The sequence below is a fragment of the Ambystoma mexicanum genome, chromosome 1p, assembly GCF_040938575.1.
Source record: "Ambystoma mexicanum isolate Mex_15411 chromosome 1p, UKY_AmexF1_1, whole genome shotgun sequence".
Lineage (NCBI taxonomy): Eukaryota > Metazoa > Chordata > Amphibia > Caudata > Ambystomatidae > Ambystoma > Ambystoma mexicanum.
The window spans coordinates 1,305,848,339-1,305,862,027 of NC_090921.1; the positions used below are offsets into that span (position 1 = coordinate 1,305,848,339).

At 49.4% G+C, this 13,689-nt stretch overlaps 1 protein-coding gene across 1 annotated transcript in view; it reads right to left on the reverse strand.

Annotated features, from left to right (window-relative positions):
• Positions 1 to 271: 271 nt before the first annotated feature.
• Positions 272 to 13,689, reverse strand: part of RPL13A (ribosomal protein L13a) — a 32,398-nt gene continuing 18,980 nt past the window's right edge. The window contains exons 7-8 of the mRNA XM_069606186.1: positions 671 to 793; positions 272 to 411 (exon numbers count right to left, since the gene is read on the reverse strand). Of these exons, the coding sequence (XP_069462287.1) occupies positions 325 to 411; positions 671 to 793 (210 nt within the window). The 3' untranslated portion in view covers positions 272 to 324. The remainder of the gene's footprint in view (positions 412 to 670; positions 794 to 13,689) is intronic.

Below are 13,689 nucleotides of genomic sequence, written 5' to 3' on the forward strand. Positions count from 1 at the left end.
CCAGTTAAATCCATGCGGCCATTCTGCAAGATCCCAATTCAATGCAGTTTAGGAGTCGCCGCCAATATGAGCAAGCTGTTGGAGAATCCCTGACCTTGTATGACAAACCCCCATTTCCCCAGAATGCAAAGGGAATCAATGTCATGTGGCTCAAGATCCCAACAGACCAAGAGAAGGTTTCCAAATACTCTGGACAAACCAGGTTTTCAGCTTAACCGTGTATTTCTGATCTTCTGGCAAACAGTTCTTCAAACAGGACAGACCCAAGCAGTTATGGCAATGAAATGGTTTTTTTAATGTTTATTTTGCAGTCTGATTTTGCGATTACACAAGGATTCCATAATTCTTCAAAACATCTGTGTACTTGGATATCTTGCTTTCAACGTTCTTCTCTGCCTGTTTCCTCAGTTTCTAAAGGAAGGGGGGGAAAAAAAAAAGTTACTGTCAAAGACTCAGCAAACCATTGCACAGACAATGATCAAATGGGTGCACAAATGCAGCTTCATCCGAAACAAGGCCATGAAGTGAACACCCATGATCCCAGACCACTGGCCACTGGGGTACTGCAGTACACACTAAAGGGCAAATAAAATAGTGTACACCGAGTACCACTTCGATTTGGGGAAATTGTAGCATGCAGAAACCCAAGTGACTAGCATCCATCAATTACCATCACAGTCTTCTTTTTCACGTAATGAAGCTTGGCCTTTTCTTTCCGCTTCTCTTCCAAGGTAGCAGTGATTGCTTGGTACTTCCAGCCTACCTCGTGAGCAAGACGACCCAAGTATGCATACTGCAAAACAAATAACAGTTAGCTATGTTCTACTCACCATCCAACAGAATGAGGCTCATAATTAGACCAGCCAACATCGTGATTTTGCACAAATATAATTTGAATTGCTGCCAGATACTACAAAAAAGCTGCAGTGTGGTTATTTCACCAGCCAATCCTTCACCCAATCATTTTAGTCGAAAGGACCACTGAACAGATTGGGTACAATCTCATGGAGGTAGTCATGAGATGTAGTTAAATCAAATAGAAGTAAATTAAAATAAAATAGACAGGAATGTGATGGGCTGAGAACTTCAGATACAATAGAATTAAAAACCTAAGACACCATAGGCATGCACGGACTAGGAATATTAATGATCCTTTCATGGCAAATGAGGGTTCGATTAGCGGCTGGATGACATTTTGCCCTTGAACACTCATCCATTAACAAGACACGAGAGGTGGTTAACATATGCTGCATTCTATAATTCATCCCAGTCACATTTCTTGCAAAGAAAATGGTGGAACTCCCAAACTAACCAACTACTGCCATTACTACAGACCCAAAACTAGTCGAGGCCAAGGCACAGTTTATAACTGCTCAGGGATACCAACAAAGAGTCCAGATCTGTTCCATTTTCATCTATTGTACCCAAGTCACACGATATAACTTCCGTTAGCGATTTAAGTTCACCTGCTGATGTATATGCAAGGAATGTCTGCCCAGTTATTGACTATGCTGCTCAGCAGTTGACTACACTGGACAATGAAAACTGAATTAACACTACAACGCCAAGAAAAAGCCCTGAGTGAAACCAGGTTTCTGAAATGTATATGCATGTTCGCCAAAAGGATTCAGCTCCATTAAGGGGTTACAAGTAGATGTTGACTGTCACCAGGCCAGACTCCCGCTAGATGTAGTCTTTAATCCAACATTGCAGAGATTGCTATAAGACCTTGCTGTATGTCCCTTGTGACGGCACAACTCGTAAGAACGAACCATGGACCATTTCATCATTAGCTTTTGGGTGAAGCCGAATGGGGCAGTCACTGCATGCTAAATACAAACTACATCGAATCATGATTATTCTTTAACGAGATTTAAACCAGAGATCCGTTTCCAAGCGTGGGACAGGGATCCAAACTGTGTTGCTCGAGTTGTCTTGCTTTGAAGACAAGCGCGTTGCCCAGCGCAATACCCTCCCGGCCCATATACTGGAGAAAAGTGCAGTGCTCTGTATCCTAAATAAAGTCGTCCTGGCCCACTTGAAATAAATCCCTCAAGTACTCACACAAACGGGGGCACGATTAGAGACTAGGTTTTACATTTTCCCCATACCTCTTACAGCAAGGCAACACATTTAGTGTTCAGTATCCAACACTAGGAGCAGCCAATCACCTACACTAGACAGTGTTAGCCTGCAGGCTCCTATTTAATGCTGACTCTTACTGCGCTGCTCTAGCTCCAAGCCATAATTCTCCCGTCTATGGACAGGCTTAGCCCAAGTAATTGTACTATGATACAATGCCACTAGCAGATATTCTATAGCACCACACTTACAAAATGCCCAGGTGTGACGCAACACTAAAAACCCAATACCATATGCCGACATAAGTTACTTCCTGGAACTCTTCTCCAGCATGGGTCTGGATTCACATGCTCATGAATATTCCCTGCTGTCAGCCTGGGAATCCTCAGTAAAGAAAAAAATAAAGTGTTCACTTCTGAACTCTCTCGTAACAACCAATCACTGGTCTCTGGGTCATACAGCTCCCAGCCAATGACTGCCCTCTACCCAAGCCCCTCTGGCAGCCATCTTCAGATTTGGTAGCATGTAAAGTGGCAGTAGGACCAAGGGAAGTGCCGCAGAGGGGTAGGCGGGAGGGTTCACATGTGAATCCATGCCAGACCCATGCTGGAGAACAGTTACAGTTAAGTAACTTGCAACTTCAGCAGCATGGGGTCTGGCATGGATTCACATGCTCATGAATGAATACATAGCAGTACACATGATCACAGGAGGTGGCAAGGCTCAACATTAAGCATTTCAACCACTTAAAGCATCTTACCTCCTCACCAGGCTCACCTTCAAGAGAACAGGTTGCGCAGCACTGCTTGGCAGACTGGACTCCTCCCTGCAATCCTGGTTGACGCAGTGTGTCGACCTCCACGTAGCAGCCCTGCAGATGTCCAGCAGGGGCACACCAGACAGCAATGCTGTAGTCGCAGCTATCGCGCTGGTTGAATTGGCTCTTGGACGGCCAGGCAACAGTTTGCCAACGGGTGATGCAGCCGGAAAGCTACCTGGAAGTGGAAGCCTTGGATAGGGCCTTACCTTGGTTCACAGGGCCAAAGTTCAAACAGCTGTGATGTCTTCCGAGAACACTTTGTGCGGTCCACGTAGAACTTCAGCGCTCTAGCCACATCCAGCAAGTGCAAAGTCCTCGTAGCCGGCTACTGGAAGAAAACACGTAACACCAAGGGCTTGGTGAAATGGAACTCTGATGGCACCTTGGGCATGAAGGAGGGGTGCGTCCGTAGCACCACCCTACTCGTGGAATGTCAAGTGATGTTTACAAGACGGCCTGGATCTCTCCCACTTGTCATGCAGAGGTCATGGCTTCCACGATAAAAACTCAGCTGTGCTGAATGCATAGGCTTGAACGGAGGACCCATGAGTCTAGTCAGCACTACGTTGAGCTCCCATGCCAGAGCCTTCACCGGCGGAAACGAAGGGAAAAGTCTTTTGACGAACTCCTTGACCAGGCGGTGTGACCATAACGACTGTCCCGGAGTTCTGGTGTAGCAGGAGATAGCCGCCAGGCAAACCTTTGAGGCATGAGCCAGTCCCACTTGGCCAGCAAGTACGGCAGCACCTGTGGAGCTGTACTCCGTAGAGGGTCAAGCTTCTGTGAGCGGCACCAGACGGCAAACCTCTTCCACTTATGTCCGTAGATTCAGTGTAGACAAAGCCCTGACCTTGGCAAACACTGCCTTGCAGTCCGCAGGGATATCGTATCCACCAAACTCTAGCGCTGCAGGAGCCAGGCCTGCAAGTTCAGTGACCCTGGGTCATGGTGCAGGATTGCGCCTTTTCCCTGGTGAGAAGATCTGCATCTGCCAGAAGCTTGATTGGGGAGACACTATGTCCAGAAGGTCCAGGTACCATATCTGCCTCAGCCACGCTAGTGCGACGAGGATCATCCTGCACCGGGACCATCTGAGTAGAGTCGCAGAAGCAACACAGTGGGGGGTAACGCATTGAGGTAAAGGCCGTCCCAAGGGAAGGAGAAGGCATCCCGGGAAACCTGCTGGTGAACCTCCGGCACTTGGTGTTTGTTGCCAATAGATCGATGTAGGGATTGCCCCATTGTCTGAATAGGAGATCCACTTGGGCCTGCCGAAGCTCGCACTCGCGGCACAAGTAGCTCCATGAGTCAGCAATGGTGTTAACTCCTGCCAGGTGAAATGTGATGAGAAATATCTCCTGGGCAACGGCCCATTGCCATAATTCCTGTGATTCTGGGGGGGGGGAATCTGGTGTCCCCCTGCTCCCAGATGGAAAACATGGTGTTGTCCGTGAAGATCCGCACCACCTTGCCGGACGGAATGACTTGAGGGCCTGAAACTGCCTGTAGCTCCAGAATGTTGATGCGCAATGACTTCCTCCAGTAGCCACAGGCCTCTTGTGCGGAGACAACCAGTGTGTGCTCCCCATCCTTCCAGGGACACGTGAGTCGTGAAGTCCACGCCCGCCAACAAACACCCCACCACTGATCGCGCAACAGAAACCTTCATCGAGGGTGATCTTGTCCTGGAACCTTCCCGATACCTGGATCCAACAGGCATCGAGGAACTCTTGCAGCAGTCGCATCTGCAGCCTGCACAAGCTATGCAAGACACATGCTGAGGAGGGACTTTATGGACCTCACCCTTGCGATCTCAGGGTAAACAGTTGTTGTATCTTGCCCAGGATGGCTGCTATTCTTTCCTCCGGTGATGCCAGGCACAACTAACGTGTTGAGCAGGGACCGCAGAAACATCCTGCGATGGCACCAAGCAGGACCACAAAGTTTATAGAGAACCCCAGTTCTATGAGCAGCTGTACGCTCCCTTCCATGTGCTTGACGGCAGTCTCTCGACTTTGCTTGGATGAGCCAATCATTCAGGTAGGGGTAGACGTGAATCCCCGCAGCCATGCCTCCAGGCACTTGGAGGCCCTTGCAGCTGACTTCAATCTGAAGGGAAGGGCCTAGAATTGGTAATGCTGCCACGAAGCGCAGAAACTTGGTGTTCCTTGTGAATGGATATGTGAAAGTAGGCATCCTCCAGGTCCAGTGACGATGGAAGTCGCCTTCGTTGTTCCAGCATGTGCTAAATGGTGACCACCCAAAACTTCTGGGACCTGATGTACTTGAGGCGGAGGTCCAGAATGGGTCTGCAACCACCAGTCTTTCTGATGACGAAGTACCGGGAGTAGAGCCTTTTTGGGAAGAGTTCCATCATGCCCTTCCTCAGCATGGCCGGTACCCCCAGCAGAAGTTTAGGGACGTGGTTTTCCTTCCTGGTCACTGGTGTAATGCACTGGCACTTCCGTTGAAACTCTGGTGTGCCTGTGGGCCAGGGTATCCAGCACCCAATGGTTGGTGGAGATGGACTTCCACACGCTGACAGATTGACAGGGGGTGGGGTGGAATTGGATGACGAGCCACCCCTGGGACTTTCCTCTGGAGCTCTGAAAATACTGCAGTCGCTGCTGGAGCGTGCCCAACGCCCAGGTCGTCTTGGTATCTGCCTTGATGGCCTGCCGCGACTCGTCCACACTCAAGTGGTCTCTGTCGAAGGGCATGGCCAACACCCTTGACCGTACATCCTATCTGAAGGAATCCTGTGCCAGTGGCCACTGTGATGGCATGGTTCAATGCCACCTTGCAGGATCTCCAACGCTTCTGCGTCGTTGGGCAGAAGTCCAGGAGGGCAGCAATCTTGAACCACAGCTCCCCGTCATAACAGGCCACGATGGCCATAGTATTGGCCTCGATGGTCGTTGTGGCAGATGAGATGACCCATCACCCCATGGCGTCCAGCTTTTCCCCTCGCCATACAAGGGGGAGACTAGGACGTTGAAGATCTGGAAGAATTATTTGCCGCTGCAACAGTCTAGGGACGGGGTTTGGATCTGAAACACTTGGGTGAAACTCTGTACTTCTTGCACTGGTCCTCTTCACTGGTACCAAGGACGGGTTCTTCATAAAGGGACAGTACCTTGCCCCAAATGTCATCCAAAAGCAGTTTTCCTCTTGGCCTCCCGGCACTGGTACAGGAAGCCTTCCTTCTCTGGAGCCAGTTGAAACATTTCCGAGGCCCCAGCGATCATGGCATGGAACAATCCAATCTTGTCAGGCGGCGAGGCCCTGGTGATGGGAGGTCAACCCCTCCGTCGCCATATCCCTCAGAGGAGGGAATGGCAGCAAAGGATGGCAAGAAGGAGGTGGAGGATGGATTCTCCTCTTGACCCCCCCTCCCCCCGACAGTCCAGGTGCCATGGGATCTCCTGCTGGCGACAGGGGCATCTTTGTCTGGATATCAGAGCACAAGGTGTGCAGTGCCTGTAAGATGTCCACGGGTGGCGGTTGCTGCGAAGGGAGCGGTGGCGTGATGTTCTCTAGCTCCTGTTAGTCTTTCCCCTCTGCTCTCCACATCCGCCTCCCTGGGGCCCGTTCCATAGGACCTGGCCTCGGCAAACTTATCCTTCAGGCCAGAAAGCTCCTCCACAGAGATGTCCGAGCCCTGCACTCTCGTCTTAGGGGCCGCCTCCTGCGAAACTGCATCCGCGGCCTTCACCAGGGATGCCACCACTCCCTCCAGGGAGGACTTCGCCTGGTGGACCCGGGCCTTCACGACCCTGGGTGCGCTCGAGGCCTTCACCGGTGGGGGTCGCACACGGCTGCCCTTGGCTTTCTCCAGCAGAGTCGGTTGATACTCCTCCAGAAGTTTACCCCAATGGTTCTTCGCTGACCCGAGACGTTGGCTTATGGTTGGGGTGCTGGGTAGACCATTCCCGACCTTGCTGCCAAGGAGCCTGTCCCAATGGCGCTGCTGGTGCCAGTGCGCTTTTTTGGGCCCCTGCCGCCAGAGCAGCCTCAATGTTCTTAGAAGACCGCTTAGATTTCCTCTTGCTGGGTAAGGCTTACTGCCCCGGGATCTTTGTCTGGAGCCACTCTTGAGAGCCGCTTGCAACAGTCCTCCATGGGTCTCTTATCCTCAGCCATGTCCACGTGGGGTTGGCCTCAAAATAATCTTCTTGAATCCTCCAAGAAGGGAACTAAGAACTCTCATCCAGACCGAAAACCTTGACTTCTTGGCAATTACGGAATCCTGGCTTCATGCCGCTGCAGGACCTGCCATCATGTTAGCTATCGCAAATGGTTATACCATCCTAAAATCAGATAAAAGCGAAGCCCGTGGAGGCGGCATAGCCCTTATTGTTAAATCTAACTTATCTACCAGGCTAGCTCCATCTAATGACACTTAATCATGTGAAAGTCTTACAGCCAAGCTAGTTATTAACTCAAACCCTCACCATCCACTTGATTTATAGACCTCCAGGTCCCATTGGAACCTTCGAGGAGGATCTCTACTATTCTATCTAACAACCTAAAAACATCACCAGAGGTTATCCTTTTAGGGGATGTCAACCTGGGTTTCAACGACCCCCATACAAGTGGAGTGGCTACCCTACTCTGAACTAGGCTTCTCACAAAGAGTGCTTCAGCCTACCCACAACAAAGGTAGGATACTCGATTGGGTGGCAGACCACAATTGCAACGCCTCCATCCCATCGATCTCCCCCCAAATCTGGACAGACCACCACCTTATAACATTTGCTCTAGAAACTAATAAACCTACCCCTACTATCGCCCAGTTAGCACCACCCATCCCGACAAGGAACAATAAAATCACCCCGAATAATTTACTCCCACTTATCCTCCCCACACTTTATTCACTACCAGACAACCTGGACCCTGACACTCCAGTGAATGAGTACAACAAAATTATGTCCTCAGCAGTGGACTAAATTGCACCACTTAAAATGACAAAGCAAACCCAAAGCCCACCTCAATTCGTGGTATACCCCCACCTGAAAACACTTTGTACCACGTGAAGTTGCATGGAAAATACAACCTTCGGAAGAATATAAAAAGTATGCTATGGGATACATCTATCCGCTACAAAAAGGAAATCCTGTCGGCCAAACGGGAAACTTACAACACTAGAATAGCCCAAGCCAACTCTAGCATGAAGGAACTCATCTTAAAGGAAATAGAATCTCCCATCCCAGTGCTAGACAACTGTGTCAAAGAAACTATGGTGCACTAATATTCAGCAAGCCTTGGCTAACAAGGTGACAACACTCCAATCCAAAATTGCTAAGAAACAATCCTCACTTTGTTTATTGTGTGCGCCGGACCCTGAGGTAGCACGGCGCATGTGAAAAGAGTGCTTACAGCTTAGTTACAGAAGTTACAATTTTACAGAGCATGGTAAAAACTATTTTCTTAGACTCAACAGGATGAGTGTAAGGCAGTACATGTGCAAACGGACAACAGGTCACCAAATAGCTGACGTTACATAATGGCAACTCAATATCAGGTACATTACATGCAGGTAAACTAAGTATGTTCGTGGGGAGAATGCGGGTTACATATTCTCAGTAAGCCATTTTATTGAGTTTTCTGAATTTGTAGAATGTTTGGTCATATCCAAGTGCGCGAGGTAGGGAGTTCCACAATTGAACTGCCCTAACTGGGAAGCTGGACCCTCCAATGGTGGACAGTTTAAAATCTGGTCACTAGAAGGAAGTTGGGGCTGACTGTTCTTGTTGGTCTAATGGAGTTTCTGGTAAATCGTTATTTTAGGTAACAAGGGGCTTTATTGTTTAAACATTTGTAGATGTGAGAGGCGGATTTAAGGTTAATTTTTTCCTGGGTGGAGAGCCATTTGTTTTTCCCTAAATTCAGAACTATGCTCTTCTGGGAATGCTTAGGGCAGCCCTAAGTGCATTATTTTGGAGCACTTGTATTCTATTGATTTGTTTGCCCCTATGTAGAGGGCATTACAATCTAATTTTGATGGGATGAGGGCTCTGGATAGGATTAGGCTACTGTCTGATAGGAATTGTTTCCTGGCTCGTATTAACTTACATGTATAGGCCGTGGATGAGGCCAGGGAATTCACCTAAAGGATAGGGTCAAGTCGAGGTAGAAACCTAGGGTTTTTACTTTCTGGCGACCTTGATAGTGTTCCCATTGATAAATGCAGAGTAATTTGGGTTGAGTTTCGCGATGCGAGCTGCAGTGCCCAGGATGATTAGCTCCGTTTTTATCATCGTTCAAGCATAGGTCACGGTTGGCCATCCATGCTTGAACGATGGTGTAGACTATTCACCAGAGCCAGATCTTCAACATAATCCCAAGTGGTAGGAGAATCTGGGTATCGTCTGTAGTTGGTGTAGGCGATACCCAGATTGTGAAGATCACAGTGGCTTGGTGAAGATTTTGTAGAGTGTTGGCGAGACGCATGATCCCTGGGGCACTCCACAGGTAATGGGTATCGGGTCTGCTGCTGCAGGGGGGGGGAAGAACACCCTCAGTCCTGTCACTGAGGAATTACTGTATCCAGACTATAGCCTGCCCTGAGAAGTGGGCCGCAGAGTCCAAGTGATTACATAGGACTCTATGGTCCACCAGGTCGCGAAGGCGGCCGAGAGGTCTAGTAGGAGGAGGAGTGCTCATTTTTCTTCGTCTGAGTATATTTGGGCCTTTAAATCGAGAAGGGCAGTCTGGGTCGGAAACCAGATTGGCGAGCACCAAGGAGATGGTTTACCTCAAGGAAGTTCTGAATTTGGGAGTATGCTACCTTATTTATTTTTATTTATTTAAAGCGCACGTCAGCCCGGGGGCATCGTGGCGCTGTTACATGAAGACATACATAATCTGGTTACAGTGGAAGGAAGATGGTTACAAAGCAATTTTCATTTAAGACACTTTGTATCAGACGTATGCGAGCTAGTGTGGGTGAAGGAAGGATGAAGTTAGTTGAATAGAGTGGTTGAGAGATTTGCGAAAGGAATACAGATGGTTCTGCTCTGAGTGAGTTGGGGAGGGCATTCCAGAGCTTAGGTGCTATGTGTGGGAAGCCAATGCCGCTGGATTTGTCTTTTTACAGTGGGTACTCGGAGTTGGTTGGCGTGATGGCTTCTTCTGGGACGGATGGAAGAGTTCTTTGTTAGTTTCAGATGGGTAGGGGGTGCTGTGTGATTGATGCACTTGTGAGAGAGGATTTTAAAGTTGATTCTTTCCTTGACTGGGAGCCAGTGGACGAGTCTTCTGGCCTGTGAAATATGGTCAGTTTTGGGGATGTGTAGTGCAGCGCGGAGGGCATTGTTTTGCACTATTTGGAGCCTGCTTAGGTTTTTTGACGACAAGCCTGCCAAGAGGGTGTTGCAGTAGTCCAATCTGGCTCCTATAGTAGCTCTGGCTATGGAGAATCAGTTGGGGGTGGTGAGGTAGGGTTTTATGGCATAAATGAGTTTGGTGGTCAGAGCAGAAGCTGAGGCAATGGTGCTGGTTTGTCTGGTCATTGAGAGTGGCGTCAATGTAGACTAAGGTCTTGACTGCAGAGCAGACAGGTATGCGAATACTGTCGATCATGTGAGAATAATCGGGGCTGAGTTTGGTTAGTGTTTCGTTGGGGGCTAGGATGACAATTTCGGTTTTGTCTCCGTTTAGGCAGTGACCATTGATAGCCATCCAGGTTTGGCTAGTAGAGTAGATTTTAAGGATGGCTTCTGAGCCTAGGTCGTAGTCTCCAGAGAGGGGGGGAGGAGAACTTGCGTGTCATCTGTGTAGTTTGTGTATGCTATGTTGAGGGAGACCAGTAAGTCAGAGGGGTTTGGTGAATAGGTTGTAAAGGGTTGGTGCAGTGCAGGAGCCTTGTGGGACTCACAATTTATAGTGGTGGGGCCGCTGGCCTGGTCAGAGTACACTTTCATGGCCCTACCTTCAAGGAAGAATGTGATCCAAGTGGTTGCCTTGTGAGAGAAGTGTGCAGCATTGAAGAGGTGAGATGTGAGAATGCGGTGGTCGACCAGGTCAAATGCTGCAGAGGTCGAGCAGAAGGAGGAGAGCAGGTTTGCCTGTGTCCATTATTTTGGTAATTTGATTCTTTAAATCTAGAAGGGCAGTTTCAGTCCCATGGCCTTTGCGGAAAGCTGATTGTCTTTCGCCTAGGAACGTGTTGGTTTCCAGGTTGTGTTGGATTTGATTGTGTGCGGCTTTGTCTAGGATTTTGAGGAGAAAGGGAACGGTGGTGATGGGGCGATAGTTGTTAGGGGAGGAAGGATCGAGAGGGTTTTTTCAGGAGCGGGCAAACACAGGCTTCTTTTAGGCATTGTGGAACAGTTCCAGATGTGAAAGAAGCATTGATGAAAGCAGTAATGATGGGGGTGAGGGATTCTGAGCACTCTTTGATTGAGGGTGGGCAGATATCCCCTTTGATTTTTTTGAGGTCCTGACTTCCGTCAGAGACTTCTCTGAAAGCAAAAAAGGGTGTTTGTGAGAGGGTGGGAGAGCAGGTGGGGGTGTTGAGAGCTTTGCGTTGGGAGGCTATTGTGTCTTGGAGTGTTTAACTTTGAGGAGGGCAGCCTGGATGCCTGTGCACCATGCTTCATCCTTGATTTCGTCTGGGCTAGAGGCAGGTGTGGTGAGTTCTTTGAATATGGAGAATATATTTCTCTTGATTTGGAGCTGGCATTAGTGATTCTCTGGTTGTAGGATTCGGATTTAGCATGGAATATGGCTTTTTTGTAAGTCAAAGAGATCTCTTTAAAGCGAGGATTGGTTAGGCGCTGCTTGCCATCTAGATAGAGCTTTGCGTTACTTGGTGCTAAGGTCAGATCTTCAGTGAACCAAGAGTTGCAGTGCATTGATTTTGTCCCTTTTTTTCTTCTAGAGTGGCAATGAGTTCAATGGCTTGAGTGAGTGTGCTGGAGTAGATGTTGGCTAGAGAGGAGAGGGGCGAGGTTGGAAGCAGTGAGTTTTTTGGAGCTTCTTACTTTTGCGGGTGGGGCATGAGTTAAGGTTTTATGAGTGGGCGTGGCAGGAATGGAGAATGAGGTAATTGCAGATAACTTGTGATGAGCTAGCCAGTCAATGGATCTGCCTTTGTTATGAGTGGGTGCAGTAATTTTGTGTTCGAACCCCATGTTTTGATAGTTTTGGCTAAATTTGCAGCTGCTTTGTCCTTCGGGTCAGCAAGACCACGGTTAATATCCCCTAGAAGGATGCTTTTGAGTTTGTTGCTATGTTTTGGAGGAGTTGCTTTTGGTAGTCAGAGGGTGATCCTGGTGGTCTGTAGGTGATAGAGTTTATGGTGCAGTTAGGTGAGAGGGCTAGTTTAGCAGTGAGGAGATCAGCGCTGTTGTCCCATTGTTGATTACACATTCTTATGGAGAGGGGGTCTTTAAAGATGAGGGCGCCGCCGCCACCACCTTTATAGTTTTTACGGTCCTGTCTGAGGATGGTATAGTTTTGAGTGAGCGAGGTGGATGGATGGACTGGAAGCTCCATGGAGCCAAGTTTCGGATATGGCAAGTAGGTCAAGATTGTGGGTGGTGATAAGGTCATTGATTTCAATGGCATGGACAGTGCGCGCATTGAGAGCACATCTTAAATCTGGTCGTAGAGAGTGTTGGCATTGGTGGTGTTGGAGGTGGGCGGTGCATATTTGGGTGTGTGAGGCTGGGGCGTGATAGATGCAGCATGATTGGTGCTAGGGTAGTGAGCGTGATCAGAGAGGTAAGGGTGGGCGGCTGATGTATGGGTGCGAGAGCTGAGTGTTGTTCCTAAGGAGTGTGGAGTGCTGCGGAGTGTTAGGTGCGTGTTAGTCTACAGAGCCTGAGTTGGAGTGGGTGATGTCCCATCGGATTGGTATGGTGGTTGAGTGTGGAATGGAGTGCAGACAACGGTGTGGTGTGTATGAGGTCAGATGGTGGGGGTAGGGCATGGGTGGGCATGCTGGTCTGGGTGCGCATGCTGCAGATGGCCAGAAAGGAGAGGGATGTGATGAAGATGGATAAAGAGGAAGGGAGGTGCGTAGGCGCTTTGGGGTGTGTGCCAAGGGGCTGCATTTGTAGACAGGAGATGTACAGGTAGGTGGGCAATAACACTGTTGGTCAGGGCAGGCAGTTACACAGTAGATCATCAGGGCCGCTAGGGGCAGGCAGTTAACACAGTAGAACACAATAGATCAGGGCCATGTAGCATGGTAGTCAGGCTGTTGAAAGTTGAGCTTGCGGGCAGTGCGGGAGAGGTGGCGTGAGACGCTACGTCTGAGATGTGAAAGGGTCAGGGGGGACATTGGCTAGCTGGAGGCTGCATGCGGAAAAAAGTTTTGTAGTGGCGTGTGGAGGACTCCCCTACGTTCCTTTGCGAGAGGAGCGTGCATGGGCAGCATGACAGCCCCTGAGCGCCTGTATTGCGTTGGCCTTCTTCCCAGGCCTTACTCCGCCTGCCGGCTACCGCCTGACAGTGATTGGGCGCGAGTAATGTGGATGGCCTCAACCAATGGGGATATTCCTGGATGCCTGGAGCCTTGGGGACAGGGTCAGGCAGATCCGGGCAGCATGGCGGCGGCCATCTTGGAATTCGTTGAACGCTGAGCGGAACGGCACCGCAATCAGTGAGGAGTTGAGGGGCAAATCGGCCCTTGCAGATCCGGAGGCTGGGTAGGCAGTGGGTATAGAGTGGCTGCGTGGCTGCACGTGTAGTGCCTGGCCTTAGTCTAGTATTTTTAGTAAGAATGGCACTGGTGATGGGCCTGTAATTAGTGGGAATGTTGGGGCCCAGTGTTTGTT